Here is a 24,751-nt window from a genome sequence, read left to right as displayed (position 1 = left end):
AAGTTCTTGCCACCCCGTTCCTTGCCTGCTGGGAAGAGGTGCAGCTGGGTTGTCCTCAGCACAGCACTGGGGTGTGGTCATTGTGACAATGTGCTTGTTCCCTCTGCAAAGATCTGCTTTGTAGGGAGCCCTAACTCTTGTGGGGCCTTTCCCTAGCAAGTAGCATTCAGCACCTGATCCAGTAAGGGCTGCACTTGACTCAGCTTTGGCAACTTATTCTTTTTAATAGCTTTATTGAGGCATATTTTACATATCATAAAATTCACCCATTTCAAGTGCACAATTGAATGATTTTTAGTAACTTTGCCAAGAAGGAGACCATCACCAACTTTAGAACATTTTTATCACCTCAAAAAGAAACCTGTACCCATTAAGCACTCACTCACCATTGCCCCCTCCCCCAGGCCCTGGCAACCACTAATCTACTTTCTGTCTATAGATTTGGCTGTTCTAGATGATTCATATAAATGGGACGCAGCACGTACTTTATTCCCTTTCCTGGAGGAGTATAGCCATTGAGTGGACAGACCACATTTGGTTTATCCATCCTTCTGCTCATGGATGTTTGGGTTGTTTCCCCCTTTTGGCTATGGTGAATAAGGCTGCTATGAACATCCATGTCCAAGTTTTTGCATGGATGTATATCTTCAATTCTCTAGGAGTGGAAATGCTGCGTTATATGGTATTTTTATGCTTAACTTTTTGAGTTACTTATTATTAGTTACGTGCCGTATGTGAATATATTCTCATAAAAAATGTTATCAATGAAGAGAAAGGCACCCTTGATCTTCAACCTGAGGAAAAGATGCTGTCCCCGTGGTGAGCTTCCAGATCTTACCCTACACACGCATTACATTTCTCTACACGTAAATCTAGAATGAAATGATGTGTTAGTTTCTTTTAAGCATAAATATTGGCATTCTACTGGAGAGACTGTGCTGTCGTTTGCTTTTCTCTCACTTTGGTGTTGTCAGCACCTTGCCGTGTCGGCTCTGGGGACTGCATGAACCTGGCTGATTTAACAACTTTCTGTCAGGGACTCTGGATGGTTCCCCAACTTTCACCGTCACTACAGCCCTGCAGTGAAATTCTTTGGTCTCGTTTCTGAGGACTTCTCCAGGCTAAATGAGATGTGGAATTATTAGCCTGTCCAACCTCCCTCCCAGAGAGCTCTTCTCACATCATGGCCCACAGCAATGTTGCCAATCTGACAAGTGAAAAGAGTATTATTTTGCTTTAATTTCCATTTTGCAGAGTGAAACTGCATCTTCACATGTGTTCACAGGCTTTTCATACTTCTCCTTTGCCCATTGAGAAAAATCACCCATTGTGGAAATTAGTACCAGAAACCTTTACTAAACAAGCTGTGCAAGGCCTGTAGGGGGAGCTGTCACCCCTATCGCACATCGTGAGTTACACCAAATGAAACCCACAAGGAAGAGCTAAAGTCTTCCCTGGAGCAAAAACTTTGAGATGAGCTTTGATAACTGCAGCTATGTATGTTCAGCATAATCACCTGTTGTTTACAACTAACCAGGTCTTTCTGTCCCTTCTAGTATATGAGTGAGCTGTCTTTTCCAGGAAGTCAAGGTCCAGACGTCAAGATTCAGCCTCACAAGGCCAAACGCAGGCTGAAGGTGAAAACTAACCAGAGAAGTCCAGACAGTCAAGGGAAAAGAAATTCAGTCTTCAAGGCCAAACGCAGGCTGGTGGGAAGGCACCAACCAGCAAGGCCACATGCTCCCTCTCTCCTACCTAAATCCCCAGCACATGCTCTCGCTCCCCTACCTAAAACCCCAGATAAAACCTCTACCTTTTGCCTTCGCTGGATCTAACTCCCATCTCCTTGTCTGGCTGCTTTTCAATAATAAACCTCTTTCCTTGCCACAAGCCTGACGTTCCATTTATTGGCCCTCCTGTGCAGTGGGTAAATGAACCTATGTTTTTGTTGGTAAGACAAACAAAGAGCGGACACTTGCATCTCCGGCAGAAGTACAACTACTTTCCTACTGAAGGAAGATTTCTCTCCCTGCCCGGCAACAGCTCAGCCAATGAGAAACGCTGCAGCCCAGCCAATGAGGAGCCATCCCCACCCTGAACTGTCACTCTTCCCCAATGGACTTTCCTCTAGAACAGCCCCGCCCCTCCCTCTTTCTCTCTATAAAGGCAGCTCCGTCGTTTGTTTTCCGGATTGGCCTATGGTGCACCATAGCATGCACATCCGGCGTTACAATTCTTTTGACTATTCCCAAATAAACTCGTTCTCAGATGGGATAAGAGACGAATTTGCCTTTAAGTTGACACCATCCAGCCTGTAAACACCCCCAAAGTCACGTCCTCCTGGAGACCTCCCGGGTCAAGCCGCAGCGCTCCACGGCCGGAGGCACCACGGTCCTCCCGGGTCGCCCCCTGGTCTGAGCCTGGGTGGGCCGCTCCCAGCCCGTGCTGCCGTCATCTCCCAGCCGCAGAGCAACAGCCCCGGAGCCCGAGGTTCCAGCCCGTCAGGCCCTCACCGCCATGTCGTGACCTACGGCCCCCGCAGGGTGAGGGCGGACCCACAGGTCGGGCGACCGCAGCTCGCGGGCCACCGCGCCCGCCGCCCCGGCGCCCGCCCCGCGCCCACACCTCCCCGCCCCGCAGCCCCGCCGGCCCGCCGGCCCGCCGCGCGCGGAAGTCCCGCCCCCGGCCCCCCGAGTGCCATTGGCTGCTCTCGCCCCGCCCCGCCAGGGCCACGCCCCCGCCCAGGAGGGGGCGGCTCCCGAGAGCTCAGTTCCGGGGGCCACAGCGCCTGCTCTGGGGTGTCTGCGGAAGCAGCGGCCGCAGCTTGCTAGGGCTTTTGTCCTCTCGGACGTGGCCGCGCCACCTCACCCCGGGGACCACCACCATCCTGCCCGCGTCTGCGAGAAGGAAGGGGGCGTATGCAAACAACCTGGAGTTCCAAGCTCCTGATTGGTGAGCGTGTGTGGCGGGGGGGGGGACGGAAAGCGGGCCGTGATCGACGTGCGGTCTGCCCAGTGGTTCCGGGGAAATGGGGGGCGAGTTGGCCAATAGCGACGGCGACGAGGCGGGGCGGCCGGAATCTCCGCAGCGCTGTGTAGGGAATGGTGGGGACGGGCGGTCATGACGGACGTGTACGCGAACCAATGGCCGCGGGAGGCGAGGCGACGGACGACCAATGGCGACGACGTGGAGGCGGCCATGGGGCAGGGCGACCGGAGGCTTCGCGGCGCTGTGTGGGAAACGGCGGGGGCGGGGCGGTCGTGACGGACGTACACACGGACCAATGGGCAGGGGCGGGCGGGTGGCGGGGGCCAATGGCGGCGCGCGGGCCGGGGGCGGGGCGGCGGGGCTGCGCGGTGCCGTGCGGGAAGCGGCGGGGCGGCGGCGGCGCTGAGGTGAGGCGGGCGGCGGCGGAGCAGGTGCGGGCGGCGGGCGCCGGCGGGCGGCGGTCCGGGGCAGTCCGGGGGGGTCGGGGCGCCGGGCCCGGGCCGAGCGGCCCCGCTGACCGACCCCCGCCGCCCCGCAGGTCGGGCGCAGCCTGTGGCCGTGCTCGCGGCGCCGGGGGCATGCGGGCGCGGCGCGCGCGCGCGTGAGGAGGATGGGGACGCAGGGCAGCCCGGTCAAGAGCTACGACTACCTGCTCAAGTTCCTGCTGGTGGGCGACAGCGACGTGGGCAAGGGCGAGATCCTGGAGAGCCTGCAGGACGGCGCGGCCGAGTCCCCATACGCCTACAGCAACGGTAAGGGCCGCCGCCCGCCCGCACCCCGGGAGGCGGCAGGTCCGCGGCGGGACCGGCTGCGCGGGGGCTGCCGAGGGCGGAGGGCTCCCCCGCGGGGCGTGACACCGGCGGGGAGGTGCGAGCGCGGGGCTGTCGGGCTGGGGGGCGCGGGGGTGCGGTGCGGGCGCGGCCGGCGGGTTCTCACGGCCCCGGGGCGCCTGCGCGCAGAGGGCGGCTCCTCCGGGGCAGGCTGTCCCCGAGGGGCGCGCTCAGTGCTCGGGGTCGGCCCGGCGTGCGGGAAGACAGCGCCCCGTGCGCGACGCTGCTGAGCGTCCTGGCAGCCTCTGTGGCCCCTGATCAGAGTGCACAGCACATGCACCTCGCCGACGACGTGTCTGCGCCTGCCTCGACTTACGCGTTGGACGTGGCCGGGGAGGTGTGGGGCCGGCGCCCCTCTGCGCTGGGCCGGTCCCCGCCGCGAGGGGTGTCGCCTTAGAGGCAGCGCCCTGCTCATGGCAGGCGGCGTCCAGGCTCCTGGAGGTGCCGTGTTTTGTGGCCGATGTTACTTCCTAAAGCCCTGCCCTCTGCGGCGCCTGTTGCCTTGTTTCCTGGGCGTCGTCGGTCCTGTCTGACCGCTCTGCGCGCTGGCTCTTTGCTGAACCGCTTGCCCCTGGGCAGCTGAGAGCGTGGACGCTCCTTTGCCGACTCTCCCGTTTAGGGCTCGTCGGGGTGGTTGGATTACCTGGTCTGGCTGGACGCCCTCCCGCTGGAGCAGCTTCAGCAGTGGGCGCCTGCGCCGGGTCCTTGCTGCCCGCCTCCCGCGGCGCGTGCGCTCAGCCCCAGCTCGGAGGAGACGTCTCCGAGGGCGAGAAGGGAAGAGCCCGGGTTAGTTTTTAGGTGAGAGAGGAAAGATTTGAGGCCCCCCCAGGGCTGTGACAGGAGGGTTCCTGTTGGGCTCTAGCCGGGCGCTCTCCTGTCCCTGCCACCTAAGTGGATACTTGGCGGTGACTGTTGGAGGAGTTCCTCTCGACTCAGTGGGCGGTTGAGTCGCTTTCCCAGGGGCAGTGTTGCTTCCTGGAGCCCCGTGCCTGGCAGGCTCGCAGTGCCAGTGCGCGGTGTGTGTCGTGCAGGGCGTGAGACGGGTTGGGTTGCCTCGGGCATGATGATTTGCACTTCTGAGCGTCAGCTCAGCTTCACTGTCAGGTGCTTTAGCCGGGTGCAGTGAGTGCCCAGGGAACACAGAGCCACTAGCTGGAGAGAGAGGACCCACCTCCCGTCCTCTCTGTCAGGTTGGGTGCATTGCCACACTTCCTGTGACACACTGACCGAAGCGGCACTGGTGTTGAGTAAAACGTGGAGACATGCCGGAGATGGCGATGTCAGAGACTCTCAGGGAGTTGGTCCAGTGGAGGGTCCTCTGCCAGAATGCTGAGGCAGGTCCGCTCTCAGAAAGGCTCCATGTGCTGCTGGGGCCGGGGCACAGTCACCGGGCCCTGCAGGCCGCCTGTGCCTAGGGGTCGTCGAGGTTCACATGTGCGCAGCATGAGGTCAGGACATCAGCTCCCGACCCTAGGGCCCGGTGCTGTTTATCAGAGTGGAGGTGGGGGATTGGAGAGCACTTCTTTCTGCTTCTCCGAGGTCTTCCTAAGGGAGAATGTTGCGGGTCATGGAAGCCCTGAAGCAGTTGGTTCTCAGGATTTGACATCATGTGAATTTGCGAATTTGAGTTGTGATATTCAGGAGTTTTTAATTTCTGATTCTCTTACAAAGGATATATGTGTATTTTTTTTTGTTCTTTATTGTTAAAAGTTCTCAGCATGCTTCCAGGCTTCTTGTTTTCGGCCTAAACTTGCATGGTTCCTCTAACCAGGAGCAGATAACCTGTGGTGGCAGGGAGGTCCCCACCCCATGAAGGGCGTGTAACCAAACCTCCTTCTTTGGACCAACCAGATTGCTAACCTGCGTTGAAGTCTTGTCTAGCTTGTTCTTCAGACAGGTACGTGAGTGCATGTCGCTCTCTCCAGCTTCACAAACATGTGAGTCATCAGAGTGGCCTTTTCTAGCGCCAGCACCTGAAGCAGTGACGAGCCATATATGACAAGGTGCCAACACCTGTGGCAGCCCACAGGAGGCTCTTGGCATCTGGTAATGCTGATGCACGCCATGTTTGTAGGCCTCCGTAGTTCTGGAAGCTTTCATCTCGGGAGATGTCTTTTTCTTAATACATAGCCGTGGTTTGAGGGGAAGGGCCTCTGCTCTCCCTGGGACAGAGCAGAAGATCACTTTGCATAGAGATTCCCCTGGGGCCATCCGCTGGGGAATTATGCTCCAGAGCAGAAGCAGCAAGCAGTCTTGGGTGTAAGAGTTGGCAGGAAGGAGCTTCGAGTGTTTTGTGAGCAGCTTCTACTCCTGAGTGCGCTGCCAGATCTGCCTCTGCTCTGGGGCGCTTGGGACTCTGGGGTGGTAGGTCCATGTTGACCCCGAGGCAACAAGCTGGGTGTACCTCAGAGCCCAGGAGGCGTCCTGCTGTGGTGCACGGGCCTGGTCCAGTTCTCCTGAGGGTAGTGAACATCCTCGATTAAGGCAGTTATGTCCTTTGTGCCTCGGCTCCAACAAATCTTCATGTGAGGGTTGGGGGCCAACAGGATACAGATTATAGTCGATATGCCCACGTCCTGGAAGACTTGAGGGTGGGCATAATTCCATCTCTCTCTGCTCCTCTGGGGGTGCATGTTGCTGAGTGTATAGGACGCTCGCGTCCTTTGAGCCCAGGGTGTGGCAGGGAGGGGAGAAATGAGGTCCAGTAGGTAGGAGGAGTGAGGCGGTTGTGATGGGTGTGGACAAAGCTGGGCAAGCGTCAAGGTCTGCAGTGATTGATGTCTGGGACCTGCTGGTTATTTTTGTGTTTGTGGGACCAAACATGCCTGCTGTGCCCATGGGGGGAGGAAGCTATGTCCTGCACCCCTAGCCTGCCAGAGTGTGGGCCAGGGCTTGTGTCAGCGACCCAGCAGCCAGGCTGGAGCTCCCTGCAGCCCCGGCTGTGCTGTTTTTCACTGGACAAATGTCTGTTCTCACCTGGCGGAAGTTGTTTTCTGTCCTCAGTCCAAACCCAGGGGAAACTGCATCTTTGGACGCTCCCCGTGCTGTTTTCCCAAGTCAGGATGTGTCTCTGGACTGTGTACTGTTGGTGTCTTGTCTGTTGTGTTGTCCCCAGTGCTAGTATGAGACTGCACACAGGAGGTGCTAACTGAATGTGTGTTTTAAGTGAACAAGCAGCCTGTGTGCAACGTCCCTGTGCTGGCAGCCACCTGATGTTCGTCACTCAGTCACCACGCAGCCCCTCTCAGTCCCTTCTCTTCCTCTCTTCTTGGTTGGGCGCTTATGTCCTGGATTTCACCCATTTTCTGGGTGATTATTGGAGTTTGCTTTTCCTTTGGCAGATACGAGATGTGTGCCAGTCTTGGTGCTGAGCTCCTCCTCTGCTCTGCTCCTTGTCTGGTCCTCATTGCCACCCTGCGATGGAGGCACCGTCATCATCCTGTTTTACAGATGAGGAAGTAGGCTTAGGCTGAGAACCTGCATCCGTCACGGGCAGCACAGGCCTTGCTCCCACTGTCTTCCTGGGTACTGATTGCCTGACCCCCTTCTCCTGGCCCTGGGCTGGTGGCTGGCCACTGAGCTCCTGGTTGATGCTTTTCTCTAGCCTTCCTCAATCAGAGCGCAGCCGCCAGGAGCCTGGCACTGGGATTGTCCAGGATGACCCTCTTCTTACCACGTGCCCTTGTACCCTCACCCTGACCTCCCCGCTGTACCTGGCTCCTCTTTCTGGTGACCACAATCCTCTTCTCCAGCACTTCCCATATCTTTTGTTCTCATGTCCTCATTGCATCTCAAACTGAACTCTTTCCTTCCTCCGTGTACTTTCTCGCCCTCCTGGCACCTCTGTCCCTGATTCTGGGGCTGCCTCCTCCCTCTGCCCTGGGGCCTGGGACCGGTCAGAGGCCCATTTGTTCTCCCTTCATTGTGCTGCTTCTGCCCTGGCTGCACCCAGCAAAGCAAAACCGTGAGAGCTCCCTGGGTCAGCCACCAGCCAGGGCAGCAAGCCACCCGTTTCCAGAAGGCTACAAAAGGCGGTGCTCAGACCCATCTGTGCATGTGGCAGGACTCCTCCTATCTACCCCTCTGTCGGAGGCTCTTGCTCTCTGTGGTGTAAATGTCAACCCACCCCTCCCTCAGAGGATGACAGGCTAGGAAGGACAGGGTTCAATATCTGCTTCAGATGCTGCTAATTAGGCTGATTTATAATTTGGACTGGTGTGGCTTTTTCTGGATTTTCAGGAAACGGTTGAGTAGGTAGGATATTTTCAATTTTGAGTTTTTTCCTCAATCTTTAGTACTTGCCATAAGCTCAAGCAGATAACAGCAGCAGCGCAGAGCCGGCTCACTCTGGCAGGGGTGTGCAGCTGCAATGACATTGCTGTGTCGTGCTGTGTACATGTACTGTCATTGTTCCCATCAGCAGGAATGTTCATGGCTTGGATGATAAATAGAACTGTGCTCCAGGAAGGAATCCCTGACAGGGAGTTGGGGACATAGGTGGGAAGGGTCCTGTGGACACTTTTGCCTCCTGTTGTGTTTGAATTGTAATTGGCAAGGTGTGAAATTGCTGGTCCCTGAAAAGCTGTCCCCCTAACTGATCTGAGGCCCTGCAGCCTGTGAGGAGAAGGAGAAGGGGCTGGAGTCAGAGCCAGGCTGGGGAGTGGGCGGCACCTAGTGGGGGACACGCCTCTTGATGGGGTGTGGTGGGGCCACATCAGTCAGGGCGTCTCCATCAGGCATTTGGAGAGAGCGGCGAAAGGTCCTGGCATCCAGCACCTGGCTTGGAGCAAGCTGCAGAAGGAATGTGAGAAGGGAAGGAAGATGACTTGTGGGTCTGAATTTACTGTCCTGGGTATTTGAGAGGATGTCAGGACTGTGAGAGCTGGTGACAGAGACCAGGAAAGGGGCTGGCCGAGCTAAGACTGGGTGTGTGGGGTCATCCTTAGGGTGGGAAAGTGGGAATGAGGGTAAATACAAGTGAATCAAGTGAACTTGAACCTTGAGCATAAGGAGGTAGCTGAGGTTGTCTGGTTATGATCATGCTCGCGTCGAGCTGACAAGCAAAGTCTGATGTCCACAGTGCACAATTCTCTTCTTCCAGGATCAGCATAGTGGGTACTTTGTTGACTGTGGACATGTGTTCTTCAGAGGGTAGAGGAGAGATGGGGGACAGAGGTGACTGTGTAAACCCAGCATTGATGGTGGTGGTGGGGACCCAAGGACATGAGCGGGAACGGTGGGGCATGACCATGAGCTTCGGCCCCTCAAGGCTCTAGGTATTCACATAGCAGAGTGGTATGGCCCTTTGGCTAGCATGCGTAAGAGGGAAGCGATTCATGCAGGATGGGGTGCTCAGAAAGATGGGCATTTAGGATTGCGAGGAGGAAGGGAAGGCGAGGAGTGGTCCAGTCAAGGTCTAATCAAGAAGGAGTGCAGAGGGCGTGGTGTCAGGAGGCCAGCATCCCAAGAGAGGACGTCCCCATCCTGAGAGAGAAGATGTCTGCATTCTGAGAGAGGACATCCCCATCCCGAAAAAGAATGCCCCCGTCCCAAGAGAGGATATCCCCATCCTGAGAAATAGTTGTCCCCATCCTGAGACATCCTGAGAGAAGACGTCTTCATCCTGAGAGATGTCCCCATCCCGAGAGAGGATGTTCCCCCATCTCAAGAGAGAGATGTCCCCATCCCGAGAGAGGGTGTCCCAGCATCTCTGAGGAAGAACAGAGAATGGAAGTACTGGAAATGGGCAGGCACTTCACAGATTTTGGAAAGTGTCCAAATGCAGTCAGCCAGGTGCCAGATTTCTGGGCAAGTGAGTTAGTCTCAGCCCTGGACGGAGATCTCGTCTGGGTGATAAACACGTGTTTGTGAGCTCAGAAAGTCACGAAGGTGGGTCAGAACACACTGCTTTGGTTCCCAGGTTGGGCGACAGTGCTGTGGCTGAGACAGGCCTGCGTTCCGTCTGGCGGTTCTTGGGATCGTAAGCTGGGTTGTCGCTAGCCTGGACCTTCCTGGGCAGCAGTTGTCTGTCACCTGGGCCACAGTAGGGGGACTGCCTGCTAATCACGTCTGTGTGACACCTTGCTCGGGGGATGGGTCATAGGGTAAGTGACAATTTTGGGACTTAGGACGCTTTGTACAGCCTTGAGTGACTGAAGGCATACGGGGACACCTAACAGAATACCGAGGAACTGTGTTTAGGTCTAAACATCACTGTGGAGGTGGGAGCTCTAACCGCCACCCACCTTGCCCGGGTACCGGCACTGGGCCCAGTGCCGCCTAGCATGGTGCTCATTCTGCGCAGCTCCAGGTCTTACCCGATTATTTTGTATTGATTGCTGTGTGCCCTTGTTTGAGCCTCTCTCTTCCTGGGTCTGACCACTGGAAGGTGTCGGGAGCTGAATCTCATTTTCTTATACACGCAGTCTGGACAGGAGAGAGGTGTCCCTGAGCACAGATCTCGGTGCAGTGGGGCAGGTAGGGTCCTTCGTCAACATGCAGAGGCTGCCGCGGTCGCCCTGGGAGCCAGCAATGCTGGGTGCGTGCCACACATGTGCACACGCTCATACACCCCACTGTCACACACTGACGCACAGCTTTCTCGATCACTGGACTGGAAAGTGATTTGATTTGGGTCCAGATCAGCAGTGACCAGATCCCTCAATGAGGGGTAATAACTTGGTCGTGGTATCGTTACTGGGAGTATTTCCTCATTGAAGTCACCTGGCCAAGGCCACACACAGAGTCCTCAGAGAAGAGATTCTGATGAAAAACATGTGGAAAGATGTTTAACCTTAAAATTACATGGAATGGGATGCTCCCTGTGAGTTCATCACGGAGGATGTCTGGTAGACGCAGGGGTGCACATGTCATGCTCGCTCTCAGGGACTCAGCGCTGCGTATCCGGAGCCGTGGACAGTCCTCCTATTTGACCAGTAATTAGGAATCTCTCCTGCGGAATAGCAGGGACGCAACTAGAGAAAAACAAGGCTGTTTTTGTTAATTAAAATGAAAAACCTGAAACAGCCTCAGGGTCCAGCTGTGGAAATATGGTCTCTTCATAGAGTGAGGTTTATACAGCTTTTAAAACTGCTGGTGTGGAGGAATAGTTCATGAATATTCAGTGATATGGGGAATTCTCTGATATCTTGTTAAGTGGTAAAAGAAGTATGTCTAATTATATGGTGTATAAATGTATGTGAAATGAGAGAATTGTGGAGTGAAATACATGAAAACATTAATGGAGGTTATCACTGAGTGTTGGAGTTACGAGTAGTTTTGTTTTTTTTTAACGTTCCATATTTCACTAAGTTTTGCGTGCAGAGTGTGCTTGCTCTTCATGGAAAGCAGAAGGCTTTGCTTTGCTTTGGTCTGGTCTGGTTTCTAAGGCATTAAGGAAAAGCTCTTCCTTCACAGGAAACCAGTCCACAGATGGCCCTAGAGGTCCTCCAGCGAGCCAGCATGCGGTGTAGACAGGCGTTTTGAAATTTGCTAGATAACTTCGGCTTCCTTCTCCGACCTTCACCAGGCAACCCCCTTCCTCCGCTCTGAAGCAGCAGACCTGTGTGCCCTGTCGTGGCAGACCTCGGCCGCTGAAGAGCAGGCACTGGGGCCAGCAGATCGTCCTTGTTCCAAGAATGTCCGTGTGGTCAGCACCTTAGGGGATGGGCATTTGCATCGGGCTCTGATCTGTATTCAGACCCATCTGGGAGGGTAATTCAGCCCCTCATCATCGAAAGGCCTTCTGATCCAAACTCCGAGAGCAGGTCAATCCCTGTGGGTTGACGTTTTGTAAGAATTAATGTTATCAAGATATAGTTTACATACAGTAAAATGTACCCATTTTAAGTGGGCGGTTTGTTGAGTTTTGACGCATGTATGCGCCTCTGTGACCACTGCCCTGATCAAGATAGGGAATGTTTTCACCTCCCCAGAAGTTCTCCCATGGCCCTTGGAAGTCGGGCCCCAGCCCCAGCCCCCCTGGTCTGCATCCTGTCACCGAGGTTACTTTGGCCTCTCCAGAACTTCCTGTGAACTGAAGCACACAATGTGGCCTTCCTTGTCTTTGGCATGTTCACTCCGCGTGATGTATGTGACATTCATTCATGTCGCACGTACCACTTTATTCCTTTTTGTTCCTGGGCGGCATTCCTTTGCACAAATATGCCCCGATTGGTTTATCTGTTTACCTATCCATACAGTTTTGATTATTTCCTGATTTTGGCTATGGTGAATAATGCTGCTATGAACATTCTTGTACAAATCCTTTAAAAATTTTTAAAAATTTATTTTTGTGGTAAAGTAGGCATATTTATCACGTTGGCCATTTGTAAGTGTATGATTCAGTGGTATGAAACACATGCACCACATCCTTGTGTGGACATGGCTCCAGGAGTGGTGTTGCTGGGTCACACATGTGTCCTAAAGCTGTGCTGTCGTCTTGAATTCCCACCAGCAATGCCTGAGAGTTCCCCTTGCTCTGCATTCCTTTTACTCAGCTTTAGGAAGGTGTAATTTATGTACCAGAAACCTGTATCCATTTGAAGTTCGCTGAGTGTTGGCAGGTGGCACACCTGAGGACCCATCGCCACACTCAGTCCTCCCGCTCTCTACAGCCCACCCCTCTGCTCCGGGCCTAGCAGCTGCTGATTTTATGTGACGGACGAATTTGCACTTCTGGAGTTTTCCTGTGAATGGAGTCCCACAGTGTGTACTCTGTGTGTCTGGCTCTCTCTCCCTTTTCTGAGATGCAGCCACGTTGGTGTGTGGCTGTAGTCTCCCGTCTCTGTGTTGTGACGTTCCGCTTGTGAGTTGGGCAGTGTGTTCATCTCTTCTTCTGCACGTGGGCTTCTGGGTGGTTTGCATGTTCGGGTTGTTCTAAATAGTGCTCCTGTGAAATTCTCATAGAGGTTTTTGGCGAACAGAAGTGCCCGTTTCTGCTGGGGCTCCCCTGAGGAGCGGGCTTGCTGGGCTGTAGAGTGTGCGTGTTCAGCCTGAGAAGACACCGCCAGACAATATTCCACAGCAGGTGGACAGCCTCTGCCCTGTCAGGAGGGCGTGAGAGTCCTGCTCGCTCCACGTCCTGCTTTTGTTCAGCCGTGCTGGTGGGCAGGGGCTGTGTCTCGGTAACAGCGGTATGGCGCTCAGTCCTGTGGGTCCCCTTCTGTGGTGTAACCGTTCCCAGTGGATGGAGTTTTAGTTTGCATCCAGTGTGTTTATAGTAAACATAGTGCTTCACTAAGTAGCCTCTGGCTGCTTTTCACCTCAGTGCTCCTTTCCTGTCCCTGCTGTGCCGCATTACCTTGTGGCTCTGTGGGCCACACGTCAGCAGTTGAGGTGCTGGCGGGCCGCGCTCCTTGCCGCAGGCTCTAGTGGACATTTCTTTCCGTGCTCATTGAGTTGTTGGCAGAACTCAGTTCTTTGTGGGTGTAGGACCGAGATCTCTTTCTTTGCTGGCTGTGAACGCAGGGCTGCCCTGGCTTCTGGAGATCCTGCACTCTTCACTTGTGTTTCCTTTCCTCCATCTTCAGAACCTGCTCAGGGCCCTCCCAGGCTTTGAATCTCTGCTCCTCCTGCCCTCTCATCTCTCTGACTCAGCCAGGAAAGGCTCCCCACCTTTTAGGACTCACGTGATGACCTTGGGCCTGCCCGGGTAACCCAGGATCCTCTCTCCTCTCTCCTCATGGCCCCATCACATCTGCCAAGTCTCTTTGACCTGTAGGAAACATGTTCACAGGCTCCAGGGATCAGGACATGGACATCTCTGAGGGGCCATTATTCTGCCCACCACACCCTCATGAAAGTTCTTATTGTTTGGCTTCCATGGGTTTTTGTGGGCACAGTGGCTGTTCAGAGGAGTGCCTGTTTGTGTTAGTATTGGTACTACTGCTGTATTAGTTATTGCTGTGGACTAAATGTTTGTTCACACGTTTAAACCCAACCCCCAAAGTGATGGATCATGAGGTAGAGCCTTGTGAATAGGACTAGTGCCCTCATACAAGAGACCAGAGAGCTCCTTCGCCCTTCTGCCACATGAGGACACAGCAAGGTCGGCCATCCGTGACCCAGGGAGCAGGCACTCACCAGACACCAAATCTGCTGGTGCCTTGATCTTGGACTTCCAGCCTCCAGAACTGTGAGAAATAAGTTTCTGTTGTTTATGAGTTCCCCAGTCTGTGGTATTCTGTTATAGCAGCCTGAGCTGACAAAGAAATTACTGCAAACTGAGTGGCTTAAACAGTGCCCGCTTATTAATGCGCAGTTTCTGTGGGCCGGGAATCCAGGCACAGCCTCTCTGGGTCCTCACAGGGCCTCAGGGTCTCTCACAGGCTGCAGTCAGGTGCTGACTGGGGCACGGTCCCTTCCAAGCTCACGTGGTTCTTGGCAGCACCCAGCCACCCTTGGTTCCTGGCTATATGGGCCTCTCCATGGGGCAGTTTCTTTATCGAGCCAGGAAGGGAGAAACCTGCCCACAGGACCGTCTCAGGTGCCTTGGGCCAAACGCATGTCCAGGAGGACCTCCTGCGCCTGGGACTGCCAGGACGGCTGTTGTATGGATCCTGGGCACTTCTGCATGTCCACCTATCGTACAGAAGCTTTTTCTTAGAAGACCCAGACAATCCTCCTCTGCTTTTCGTCTGTCTCTGGGAACTTGGTGGGAGCTCGTTTTCTCTCCCTAACAAGTAACACTAAGAAACAGCAGCTGCCGGTCTTGGGTTTGGGGTGGCATCCTCGCATTATGCATTGGATGCTTTGTTGGAAACACACCGGAGTGCACATCGCTTGTTCAGACAGCCTGGCTGGGGCCATGCTTCCCAGGAGGTGAGACCTGGGAGTTCTACGTAGAAAACCAATGACCTGGGCTTTCAACACAGCGGCATCTCCTGCCAGTATCAAAGGGCCATGTTGCTGCTGGAGCCTTCCATGAAATCATTGGGTGACCTTGGCTCAGGTGGGTCACTGCCTGGCTGTGAGGGCATTTGTGGTCCACGGTACCCAGGAGCACTTTCAGCCCCATCAGGGAGCCACACAGCAGGAAGAACCTGCTGGGAATGGCTTCCTTTCCCTCAGACACTAGCTGGCATTCCAGTTTCAGGGGCTTGATTTAAACGCTGTAAAGAAAGACATCAATTAGCATTGTCTGTTTCCTTCTTTCTTTTTTCCTTTTTCTTTTTCTTTTTTTTAGCTGAGGAAGATTAGCCCTGAGCTAACATCTGTGCCAGTGTTCCTCTATTTTGTATGTGGGTCATTGCCACAGCATGGCCACTGACCAGTGGTGTAGGTCTGCACCCAGGAACTGAACCTGGGCCACCAAAGCGGAGCATGCCAAACTTAGCCACAAAGCCATGAGGCTGGACCCTATTTCATTCTTAATCCAGTCTTTTATTACTCATTTTTTGTTCATTATTACAAATTTTGTTGTTCTTGTTGTTTTGCTGAGGAAGATTTGCCCTGAGCTAACATCCGTGCCAGTCTCCCTCTATTTTTTAGTATGAGGGCCGCCAGCACAGCATGGCTGATAACAGAGCCATATAGGTCTGCACCCAGAACTAAACCTGGGCGGCCAAAGTGGAGTGCACCAAACTTAACCACTAGGCCACGGGGCTGGCCCTGTTAGGAATGTTTTAGAAGTCCTCTTGTGGCTTTTAATTATGTTGGAAAGTAACTGGATAATTATACACGATGCCCTTTCTTCCGTGAAGATTGGAACCTCAGACGAAAAGGAAGTGGCGGTGAATGTGCTCTCTGGGCGGGGAGTGTCCCTCTTTGCGTGTCCCCTTCAGGTGGGTCTGAGTTGAGTCTGGACAGGTGTGTGGGAAATGCCCTCACCCAGAGGTCAGCTGGGTTGTGCGTAGTGGCCTTCATTCTGACCCGCCCCTGCTCCCTCTCAGCAGTGGAAAATCGAATTTAAAAACATCCGGCAATCTTGATTTACACACCCAGAATAAGGCTGAGTGGGCAGGTCTGAGCGGACAGCTGAGAATTTCTGGTTCTTTTTTGTGTGTGTTTGTTCCCCTGGCCCCAACTACCTTGTGACTTCCTGGGGTGCAGTGAAGATGGACTTTCTCGGGGTTCTGTTGACCTGAGTCAGGGCTGGGCACCTGGGAGCTCTGGAGGAGGGAAGTGGGGGAGGAAGGTGTGGCTTACAGCCTGCTCCATCCAGTGGCTCCTGCTGCAGCTCCACTCCATGACTGGCCTGCAGAGCGACTGCTGTGGGGCCCTGAGTGGAGAAGAGCCAGCCCGAGGAGAGTGGCTCTTGTACCAGATTGTTCTTGACAGGCTGGCCACAAGGCCATGGATGCCCCACTCAGGTGGCAAACGTCCCACTCCTGAGCATGGAAAGCCGGGAGGAAACAGAGGGTGGTGTCCTCTGGTCAGCGCTGCCCAGTGCTTGGCCTTCCTCCTGTGGGTCCCCACAACTCTGCTTACACCTACTGGTCAGGTGAGTCCCAGGGCAGGAGGAGGTACCCTGGTGAACTCCTCAGATCACCAGGGTGTGGGCGACTGTAAGAAACACAGTGATGTTCCAGAGAGTTGAAACTCTAATGAGTTTTTCTTACCATTCCTCCTCCACCTCCTTTCTCTGACTCCGTGCTGTGAAATCCTCTGAAGGGCGGCAGAGCCAGCAGCCAGGTGATGATAATGTCCCTGCTCCTTCAGCCTCCGTCAGCACTTCCTGGAGCCAGCCAGCTGCTCTGCCTCACTCCACCCACCTCGGCTGTTGTCAAGGACCGGGACACCAGGCCAGCGAGGCGGTGGGGCCGTGTCAGGAGGCCATCACCTTGCGCCACCCTCGCACATCAGGCTTTTCTGAGACCAGCGCTTGTCAGCGCTTGGGTACAGTTGTACTAGATGCTGAGGAGGTGGCAGTAAAAATGTACCTGGTGCGGGTGTTTCTATGGGTGATGTAATTTTTTTTCCAAAATGGTGAGCAACTCAAAATTCTGAACAAACTAAAACACAGTCTCCTGTGATTCACAAGGGGTGCCCCCCCTGCAAAACGTGGTGCGACAGTGGGCACACAGGTGCTTTCCCAGTGTGGATACCTGGCCGGGCCTGGAGCATCGGTGGTGGTCAGGACGGTTCCCTGTGGTGCAGAGCGGTCACGTGCATGTGGTTCACCTGGAGTCCCTGGCCTGTGCCTCCTGAGCTTACGACAACAGACGATGTCCCCACACATTCCAGACATCTCCCTGGGGGGACCCGCTGCAGCTCCTGGTCTGGGTGCAGGTGCGGGACAGCTGGGCAGCAGCATGAGCCCCTTCAGCTCCCCAAACAATGCCTGGTGTCTAGTTGGTGTCTAGTGGGGATTTACGCAGTCATTTGTGTCAAGTGAATTGGTACGCCCCTCAGAAGCCCCACTGAAACGATCGAAAAGAGATCCCTAGAGCCTAGTGTGAGTGGTCAGGAGAGAGGGGTGGCAGTGGGAGGTGGCGCCATTGCCATGCTGAATGCAAGGACCTGAAGCCTGGGCTGTGAGGGCGTGGCAGGGACCCCGTGGCCCTGGACCCGGCACCCTGTGCCCCCAGGCCCCTCTGAACTCAGCGCAAAGAGGACTAGTTGGTGTCAGGATGGGGGCTGAATGGCTTGGCAACACCCAGCAGGGACACAGGAGGTCTACTGTATGGGAGTATCAGGCATGGTCGAGGGCTGAGCACAAGTCCATTCCACCTGGGGAGACCCTGGCCGCTCCCGCCTCTAGTGCTGAGGTAGGAGCCTGAGGCAGCAGAGGGTTCTTTACCGGAACAGTCATCAGTTCAAGAGAAGCGACCACCATACATCCCGAGGCATCTGGTGGCTCCATCATGAACCCCAGCTCACAGCCAGAGTCGCCTAGAACTTTCTGCAGCTTCTTAGGGTCTCTGAGGGCGAGTGGACAGCCAAGGGCTGGTACAGTGTGAGGAAAGACATCTGAGAACCTTCATCTCATAATCAGTGTTGTCTGAGATACAAAGAGATGACCGCATCCTTGTACTAAGGACAGGGCGCTATAAGAAAGGAACATTCGGAGACCAGAAAGAGCTTTTAGAAATTAAGTTGAAAATAGCAGAATTTTTTGAAAGGTCAGAGAAGGGCTGGAAGATAGAGTTGAAGGCATCTCCCAGAATATGCAAGACAAAGACAGAGATGGGGAAAAAGCTGAGAAAACTGGCCAGTAGCCCAGCGGTCACTCCCTGGCTAATGGGAGACCAGGGACAGAGGAGCTCTGCGGGCTCCCAGCACAGAGAGTGAAAAAGACCCCCTGGAACACTGAGCAAAGAAAACGCCCTAAACACTTTCAGAAAAAGAGAGGAGAGCAGCTCCTGTCTGCCCTGGGAGCCTCTGGTCACCTACCACTGGCTCCTGTGGCTTCCCCAAGCCCTGTGTCCATCTCGGGAGTGTCCGCAGTCCTAGGTTCTGAGACCCGGTCACCCCACGTGACCCCTCCCCGTGTGTGAGCTGCTCCTGCCACCTTGGGGGTTAGTCACGGGTGCTGGGTGCAGGGGCCCAGCCCTTGAGAGGCCTGGCCATCCCTGTGTGTGCCCAGGCAGCTGCCCTGGCTCCCGGGAGCAGATTTCTGTCCTGAAGGGGCATGCCTGTGCTGTGTGAGGTGTTAAATATTTAAATGAAACCTCTGGTCATCATTTTTTTCAAAGAGCTGCTCAGTATTTAAGGACTGATGGGGTGAAGTGAGGGAGGCTCAGGGGTGATTGAAATTCTCCAGCGACAAATCTTAAGATCTGTCAGAGCTGAGTCAGGAGTGGAATTTGACGGACGCCTGTCCTTGTGTGCAGCGGGGGATTCTGCCCTCTCCTGGCAGCCCCCTTTTTGGACTTACTATGTCTGTCTTTTCTGTGAATTTATAGAGCACGCTGTTAAGTTTTTACCCAGATTTGGGAGGCAGGGGTGAGAGACAGAGTGAACATGAAGAATATATTTGAGATTTCTTGATAACAAGTGACCATGTCAGCCTAGGGGCTCGCCACCCTGTCTCGACCTCTCGGCATTTCGTTCCCGGCCGGCTCCTAGGCTGTCCTCAGCTGGACCCTGCTGTCTGCTGTAGGGATCTGCGACCCACTTTCCTCAGTCCCCTCACACAGGCCACTCAACCTTCCTGGGGCAGCCCATGCCAGTGCCAGGCCGTGGGCAGCCACCTGTCCCCAGAAGCCACAGCCAGAGGGCTCCTGGGCAAAACTTGGTGGGTTGCACTCTGAGTGCACGGCCCGTGTCTGAGTCCGGCTCATTTCAGTGGTGAAGCTGTTCCATCATCCGTCTCCAGTTCTCCTCTGCAGCGCTCCCTGAGAAGCCTGTTGTCTGAGGAGCCCCCGACCCAGCTCTGTGGGCTGTGCAGAGGAGGGGGTTGGGAGGAGAGTGGGCCCCAGCTCTGAGTGCCTGTCCCACGGAGTTCACTTGTGCATTTGGCTGAGTGTCTAGTGGAGCCGCTGTGGCAGGGACTGGACATCCTTTCTGAAGCTGATAGAAGTTCAAGTCCTGTTGTAATGAATTGGGTGGAACTCGGGCAGATGGGTCACTGAGGTGCCTGGTGCTCATGAGGCTGGTTATGGGAGAAGGCCCAGCAAGGTGCTGCTGAGCGCCATGGCTCTGTCCCCCGTCTCCTCCTGGGCCCTTCCTGGGCACCCCCCTCCTCCCTGTAGCTCCTGGCTGGGCCTTTGGGCCACGGTGCCACCTCAGGGTGGCTCAGCAGCAGGGCTGTTCCTTTTGTGGGGGCTGGCCTTGGGGGAGGCCCTGAAGCAGTCAGTGTCCAGTCCCTCTACCCAAGCCTGCTGGGCAATCCCTCCTTGGCAGTGACGTCACCTCGAGGATGGGCATCTGCATCCACAGCCTTCCTGGAAATCGCTGTCTCCAGCATTATCCTCCCGGGGTTAGTCTCGCTGGAGCATAGAGCTAGGACTGAAAGGAGGCAAGTCCTGGGCCAGAGCTGTGCTTTCTGTTTGACAGAAAATTCCTGGAGCTTCCACCCCGAGAAGCAGGTTATCAGCAGATGAGAGCTGGGGGAAGGGCAAGTGCAGAGGAAGGACGGTGGGCGCAGGCCTGATTGTGTTTCTTTCTGAAGAGTGTTTCTTTCGCTTGAGAATGTGTGCAAAAGAATCTTCTGTCACTTCTTAAAAAACTGTGATAAAATATACCTAACATAAAATTTACCATTTTAACTATTTTTAGGTGTACAGCTCAGTGGCATTAAGGACATTCACAGTGTTGTGGAGCCATCCCCACCCTCCATCTCCAGAGCTCCTCATTGTGTAAAACTGAAACTCTGTCCCCGTTAAACACTCACTCCCCCTCCCCCAGCCCCCGGCACCCACCCTTCTACACTCTGTTGCTATGAATTTGACTCCTCAAGGGACCTCCTATGGGTGGACTCATACAGCATTTGTCCTTTTGTGTCTGGCTTATTTCACTGAGCATCATGTCCTCACAGTTCATGCACATTGTAGCAGGTGTCAGGATCTCCTTCCTTTTCAAGGCTGGATAATATTCCGTCATGTGGATGGACCACATTGTGCTCCTCCATCCATTGGTTGTTGGACACTTGGGTTGCTTCTGCCTTCTGACTATTGTGAATTATGCTGCTGTGAACATGAGTGTGCGAATACATCTTAGATTCCCTGCTTTCACTTCTTTTGGGTATAAACCAGGAAATAGAATTTCTGGATCATATGGCAATTCCATGTTTAATTCTCTGAGGAATTGCCAGACTCTTCCACAGCAGCAGCAACATTTTACATGCCTACCAACAGTGTACAAGGGTTCCAGTTACTCCACATCCTTGCCAACACTTGCTATTTTCTAGTTTGTTTTTTTTTTTTCTTGGCTGGGAAAGATTTGCCCTGAGCTAACATCTGTTGCCAGTCTTCATCTTTTTTTTCTTTTTCTTTGCTTGAGGAAGATTGTCCCCAGGCTAACATCCATACCAATCCTCCTCCATTTTTTGTATGTGGGACACTGCCACAGCATGGCCTGGTGAGCAGCATGCAGATCCACGCCCAGGATCTGAACCTGCAAACCCCAGGCCACTGAAGCAGAGCGTGCAAACTTAACCAGTACACCGCCAGGCAGGCCCCTGTTTTCCTGTTTTTTGTAATAACCATGTAATGTGTGTGAGGTGGTACCTCATGGTTTGATTTGCATTTCCCTGGTGATTAGTGATATTGAGGATCTTTTCATGTGCTTATTGTCGTTTGTATATCTTCTTTGGAGAAATGTCTTTTCAAATCTCTTGCCCTTTTTCTTCTTTTTTTTTGCTAGGAAAGATTTGCCCTGAGCTAACATCTGTTGCCAATCATACTCTTTTTCTTTTCCCTCCTGAAGCCCCAGTGCGTAGTTGCATATTCTAGTTGTAAGTCCTTCTAGTTGTTCTATGTGAGCCCCTCCCCAGCATGGCTACTGACGGACTAGTCGTGTGGTTCTGTGCCTGGGAACCGAACCCAGGCCACTAAAACAGTAAGAGTGCTGAACTTTAACCACTAGACTATGGGGCTGGCTCTCTTGCTCATTTTTTAATTGTTTTTATTGTTATTGAGTTGTGGAATTTCTTTATGTATTCTGGATATCAGTCTCTTATCAGATTTGTGATTGGAAACTATCTTCTCCCATTTCATGGGTTGCATTTGCATTCTGTTGAGTGTCCTTTGCTGCGTGGGAGCTGGGTTTTGACAACATGGTTAGGAGGTGGCCCGGCAGAATGACAGCGGGAGGAGGCACTGCTGCCTGAGGGAGTGTGCCTGCCTGTGCAGACCTCACACACATGGTGAGACTGCACCTGCATCTACGTGACCATTCCCAAGCCATTTTGGAGCAATTGTTATAAGAAGCTGAGAAAGTGATGACATTTTTAAGGCTTAAGAGAAGAGGAGTTAGTTAAGACTGAGCTTTTAGGAAGTTTCCAGATGACCCATAAACCAGTTGAAGATCTTACCTGTAAAGTAACTGTCCTGCACTGTCCCTGCTCCTACCAACTTCTCTTGGACTTTTCCCCTAAAAGTATGAAAAAAATAAAAACTGCAGCTATGCAAGCATAGGTTCTCCAGAGAGCTCTCCAGAGAAATGGTGTCTTAGAAATTACTTTACCCTTCCTAATGCTCCACGCACGCTCCAGTTGTCAGTACCTGGGGGCTACAGTGAACCCAGAACTCGGAAATGCGATTAGCCTTTGTGAGTTCAACTTTAAGATCCGCATGAAGTAGGTCAGCGCAGAGATGTGCTGTCCTCCTGCGGCCGGGCTCGACTCCCCTCCCACGCAGCCTGCCCTGTGGCGGGTGCTGTCAGCGCCCTGTCTAGGCCCTCTGGGATGACACAGGGCCTCCGCCTGACTCCACTCAACTGCAGAGACTGAGCTCTGGTGAGGTGGATCCTGGCAGGCTCATTCCCACGCATCGCCTTCAGCCGCCCTCTGCTTCCTTGCAGGGATCGACTACAAAACGACCACTATCCTGCTGGACGGCCGGCGGGTCAAGCTGGAGCTCTGGTGAGTCAAGGGCAGTCCGGAGCTGAAGTGCCTGGGGGCAGGGAGTACAGCACTTCAGAGTTATTGCGTGGGGCCTCGGAAGCTAAGTGAAGCCAGTCAGGAATCCTTAGAGAAACAGGAAGGCGTCCTATTTACATTGCACTTGGAATCACTGTTTAAACAGGCCCTGTGTAAACAGGAATGGATTTGCTCTGTGATGCAGAAACCAAAAGGGCCAGAGCTGTTTGTTCTGATAGAGCCCAGCTCTCTTTTGCCCATGAAGACTCGTTTCCACAGTGGCCGCGGCCCCTCTCCTCACCCTTTACTGGGCTACACATTAAGGAGCATTTTCTGGAACCTCAAAATTGAGATGTGGTTCCCACAGGTTTGGGGTTTCCAGCCTGGCATGGTAGTCTCACAGGGTACCCAGGCCTGGGGAGGTTGGCCAGGGTGAGCTGTGGAGCAGAGGGGGCGGGCGGCGGGTACCTCACGGGAGCACGCTGCGGTCCCGTGGGCTGCATCCCCGACCCCCCTGTGTTTCAGGGACACGTCGGGCCAGGGCAGGTTCTGCACCATCTTCAGGTCCTACTCCAGGGGCGCACAGGTAAGCCCAGCAGCGGTGCCACTGCTGTCCTCCAGGGGACGCCTCTCCGTGTGCCTGCTGTGCTCTCAGACCCCGTGGGTGTGATGCTCTCCAAGGACGTTTGACGTTTGAACATTAGGGACCTCGGCCGTCAGAGGGCGCCAGGGCTCCACTGTCCAGCTCCGTCCCTGCGGGCCCCTGTGGCTCTCAGCACCAGGAAGTGCCTCAGGAGGCGTGCTGGGAACCTGTGCTATGGGGATGCCCCTCAGTCACCTGGTTCACTAGGAACCAAAAATGACTCCCCTGTCACCCAGGACCTCCACGTGCTGAGCGAGGAGGCTGCCGGGACAGCGAGGCCCATCTCAGGGCTGGGGCTCCCGGGGTGGGCCCAGCCAGTTACTGATCGGGACTGCAGGGTCGGAGCACTGGGCCGCTGCGGGAGGGGCTGCTGCTGTCCTCAAAGACAGCAAGGAGCAGGAGAAAGGGCTGTCCCCTGAGGTTGCCGTGGACAGGCACCCAAGTTGGAGGGCATGTGTGGGGACACTGGGGCAGTCCAGGGTCCTGCAAGGGCATGCTGGGAGGGTGTGCAAGGGCATGGGGGCACACCGGGAGGGTGTGCAAGGGCTTAGGGGCACGCTGGGAGGGTGAGCAGGGGTGTGGGGGCATGTGGGGGATGAGCAGGGGTATGAGGGCATGCAGGGGGTGAGCAAGGGCATGGGGGCACGCTGGGAGGGTGAGCAGGGGTGTGGGGGCATGCGGGGAGTGAGCAGGGGTGTGGGGGCTTGTGGGGGATGTGCAGGGGTATGAGGGCATGCAGGGGGTGAGCAGGGGTGTGGGGGCACGCTGGGAGGGTGAGCAGGGGTGTGGGGGCACGCTGGGAGGGTGAGCAGGGGCATGGGGGCATGCGGGGGATGAGCAGGTGCATGGGGGCACACGGCGTGTGCAGGGGCACAGGGGCAGTCTCAGGGGCATGGTACCTCATCCTTCTCTCTCCTCTGGACTCCCCCCGACATGCTTGCACACTGACTAGATCTCTGTGTAATTCAAGGCTGGAAGGAGAGGGGACAAGTAGGTGGGAGAACAGACCAGCAGCTGTAGACTCTTGCTGCTTTGTCAAGTGAGGGCCCTGGACACAAGACCAGTCCTGTCTGTGATGCAGGACGGGCCACAACAGCCCAGGCTTTTGGAATTGCTGAGGAGACCCTTGAGGCCAGCCCTGCCCAGCCCCCGTGCAGGGTCGTCTGCCGGGAGCAGCACACACTCATTCAGGGAGGGGGCACTAGGGCTGTGTGGGGCACGGGCTCCAGGGGCTCTGCACTCAGCAGGAGCGGGGACTGCGTATCACCCCTCACTCTGGCTTGGGCTCCTGGGGAGCCCCCAGGGGCGTCCTTGTTGCTGCGAGAGCAGGGCTTGAGGCCTGGCACTCCTCCCCTCTTGCCGGTCTCTCTGCCCCTCAGGATCAGGGGAGGCCAAGAGGGAGAGAAGTCTGTGACAGGTGGTGATGGGGACACCTGGCCCAAGCCTTTCTCCAAGGCCTTCCTGAGCGGGAGCCTCTCAGAGGGTGAGGGGCAGGGGGCTACTGAATGTGGCCAGTGTCCACTTCTGCCGAGGGTGGGTGGGGGACCCCCCAGGCTGGCCTTGGCAGCTCCTATCCTGGAGGCTCCCGGAGAGGTGTGGGCGACGTGCCTCAAGCCGCTAGCTTGGTGGTGCCACCTGCCGGCGGCTCTGTCCCCCAACATGTGCCCAGTGCTGGGGGCCACAGAAGTGGTGCCTGACCTAGCAGTTCACCGGGAGCAGCTGGTCCTGAGAAATCACAGGGACTGACAGATCGCAGGGTGTGGACCACAGCCTTGGGGCATCTGGCAGCTCCCCACATCAGCACAGAGAGGAGTTAGGCACTGGGAA

At 55.0% G+C, this 24,751-nt stretch overlaps 1 protein-coding gene across 3 annotated transcripts in view; it reads left to right on the top strand.

Moving 5' to 3' along the window:
- Window positions 1–2,743: 2,743 nt before the first annotated feature.
- Window positions 2,744–24,751, top strand: part of RAB40C (RAB40C, member RAS oncogene family) — a 28,167-nt gene continuing 6,159 nt past the window's right edge. The window contains exons 1-4 of one of the 3 annotated variants that reach the window (XM_044746869.2): window positions 2,744–2,952; window positions 3,527–3,740; window positions 22,224–22,284; window positions 22,807–22,867. In XM_044746869.2, the coding sequence (XP_044602804.1) occupies window positions 3,599–3,740; window positions 22,224–22,284; window positions 22,807–22,867 (264 nt within the window). In that variant the 5' untranslated portion in view covers window positions 2,744–2,952; window positions 3,527–3,598. Of the gene's footprint in view, window positions 2,953–3,338; window positions 3,420–3,526; window positions 3,741–22,223; window positions 22,285–22,806; window positions 22,868–24,751 lie in introns of those variants that run through there. The other 2 variants (XM_044746870.2, XM_044746871.2) reach the window with 2 other exon arrangements.

This window comes from Equus asinus, chromosome 14, assembly GCF_041296235.1.
Source record: "Equus asinus isolate D_3611 breed Donkey chromosome 14, EquAss-T2T_v2, whole genome shotgun sequence".
NCBI lineage: Eukaryota > Metazoa > Chordata > Mammalia > Perissodactyla > Equidae > Equus > Equus asinus.
The sequence above is the reverse complement of the archived record's forward strand: the minus strand, read 5'-3'. Positions and strand labels throughout refer to the sequence as shown.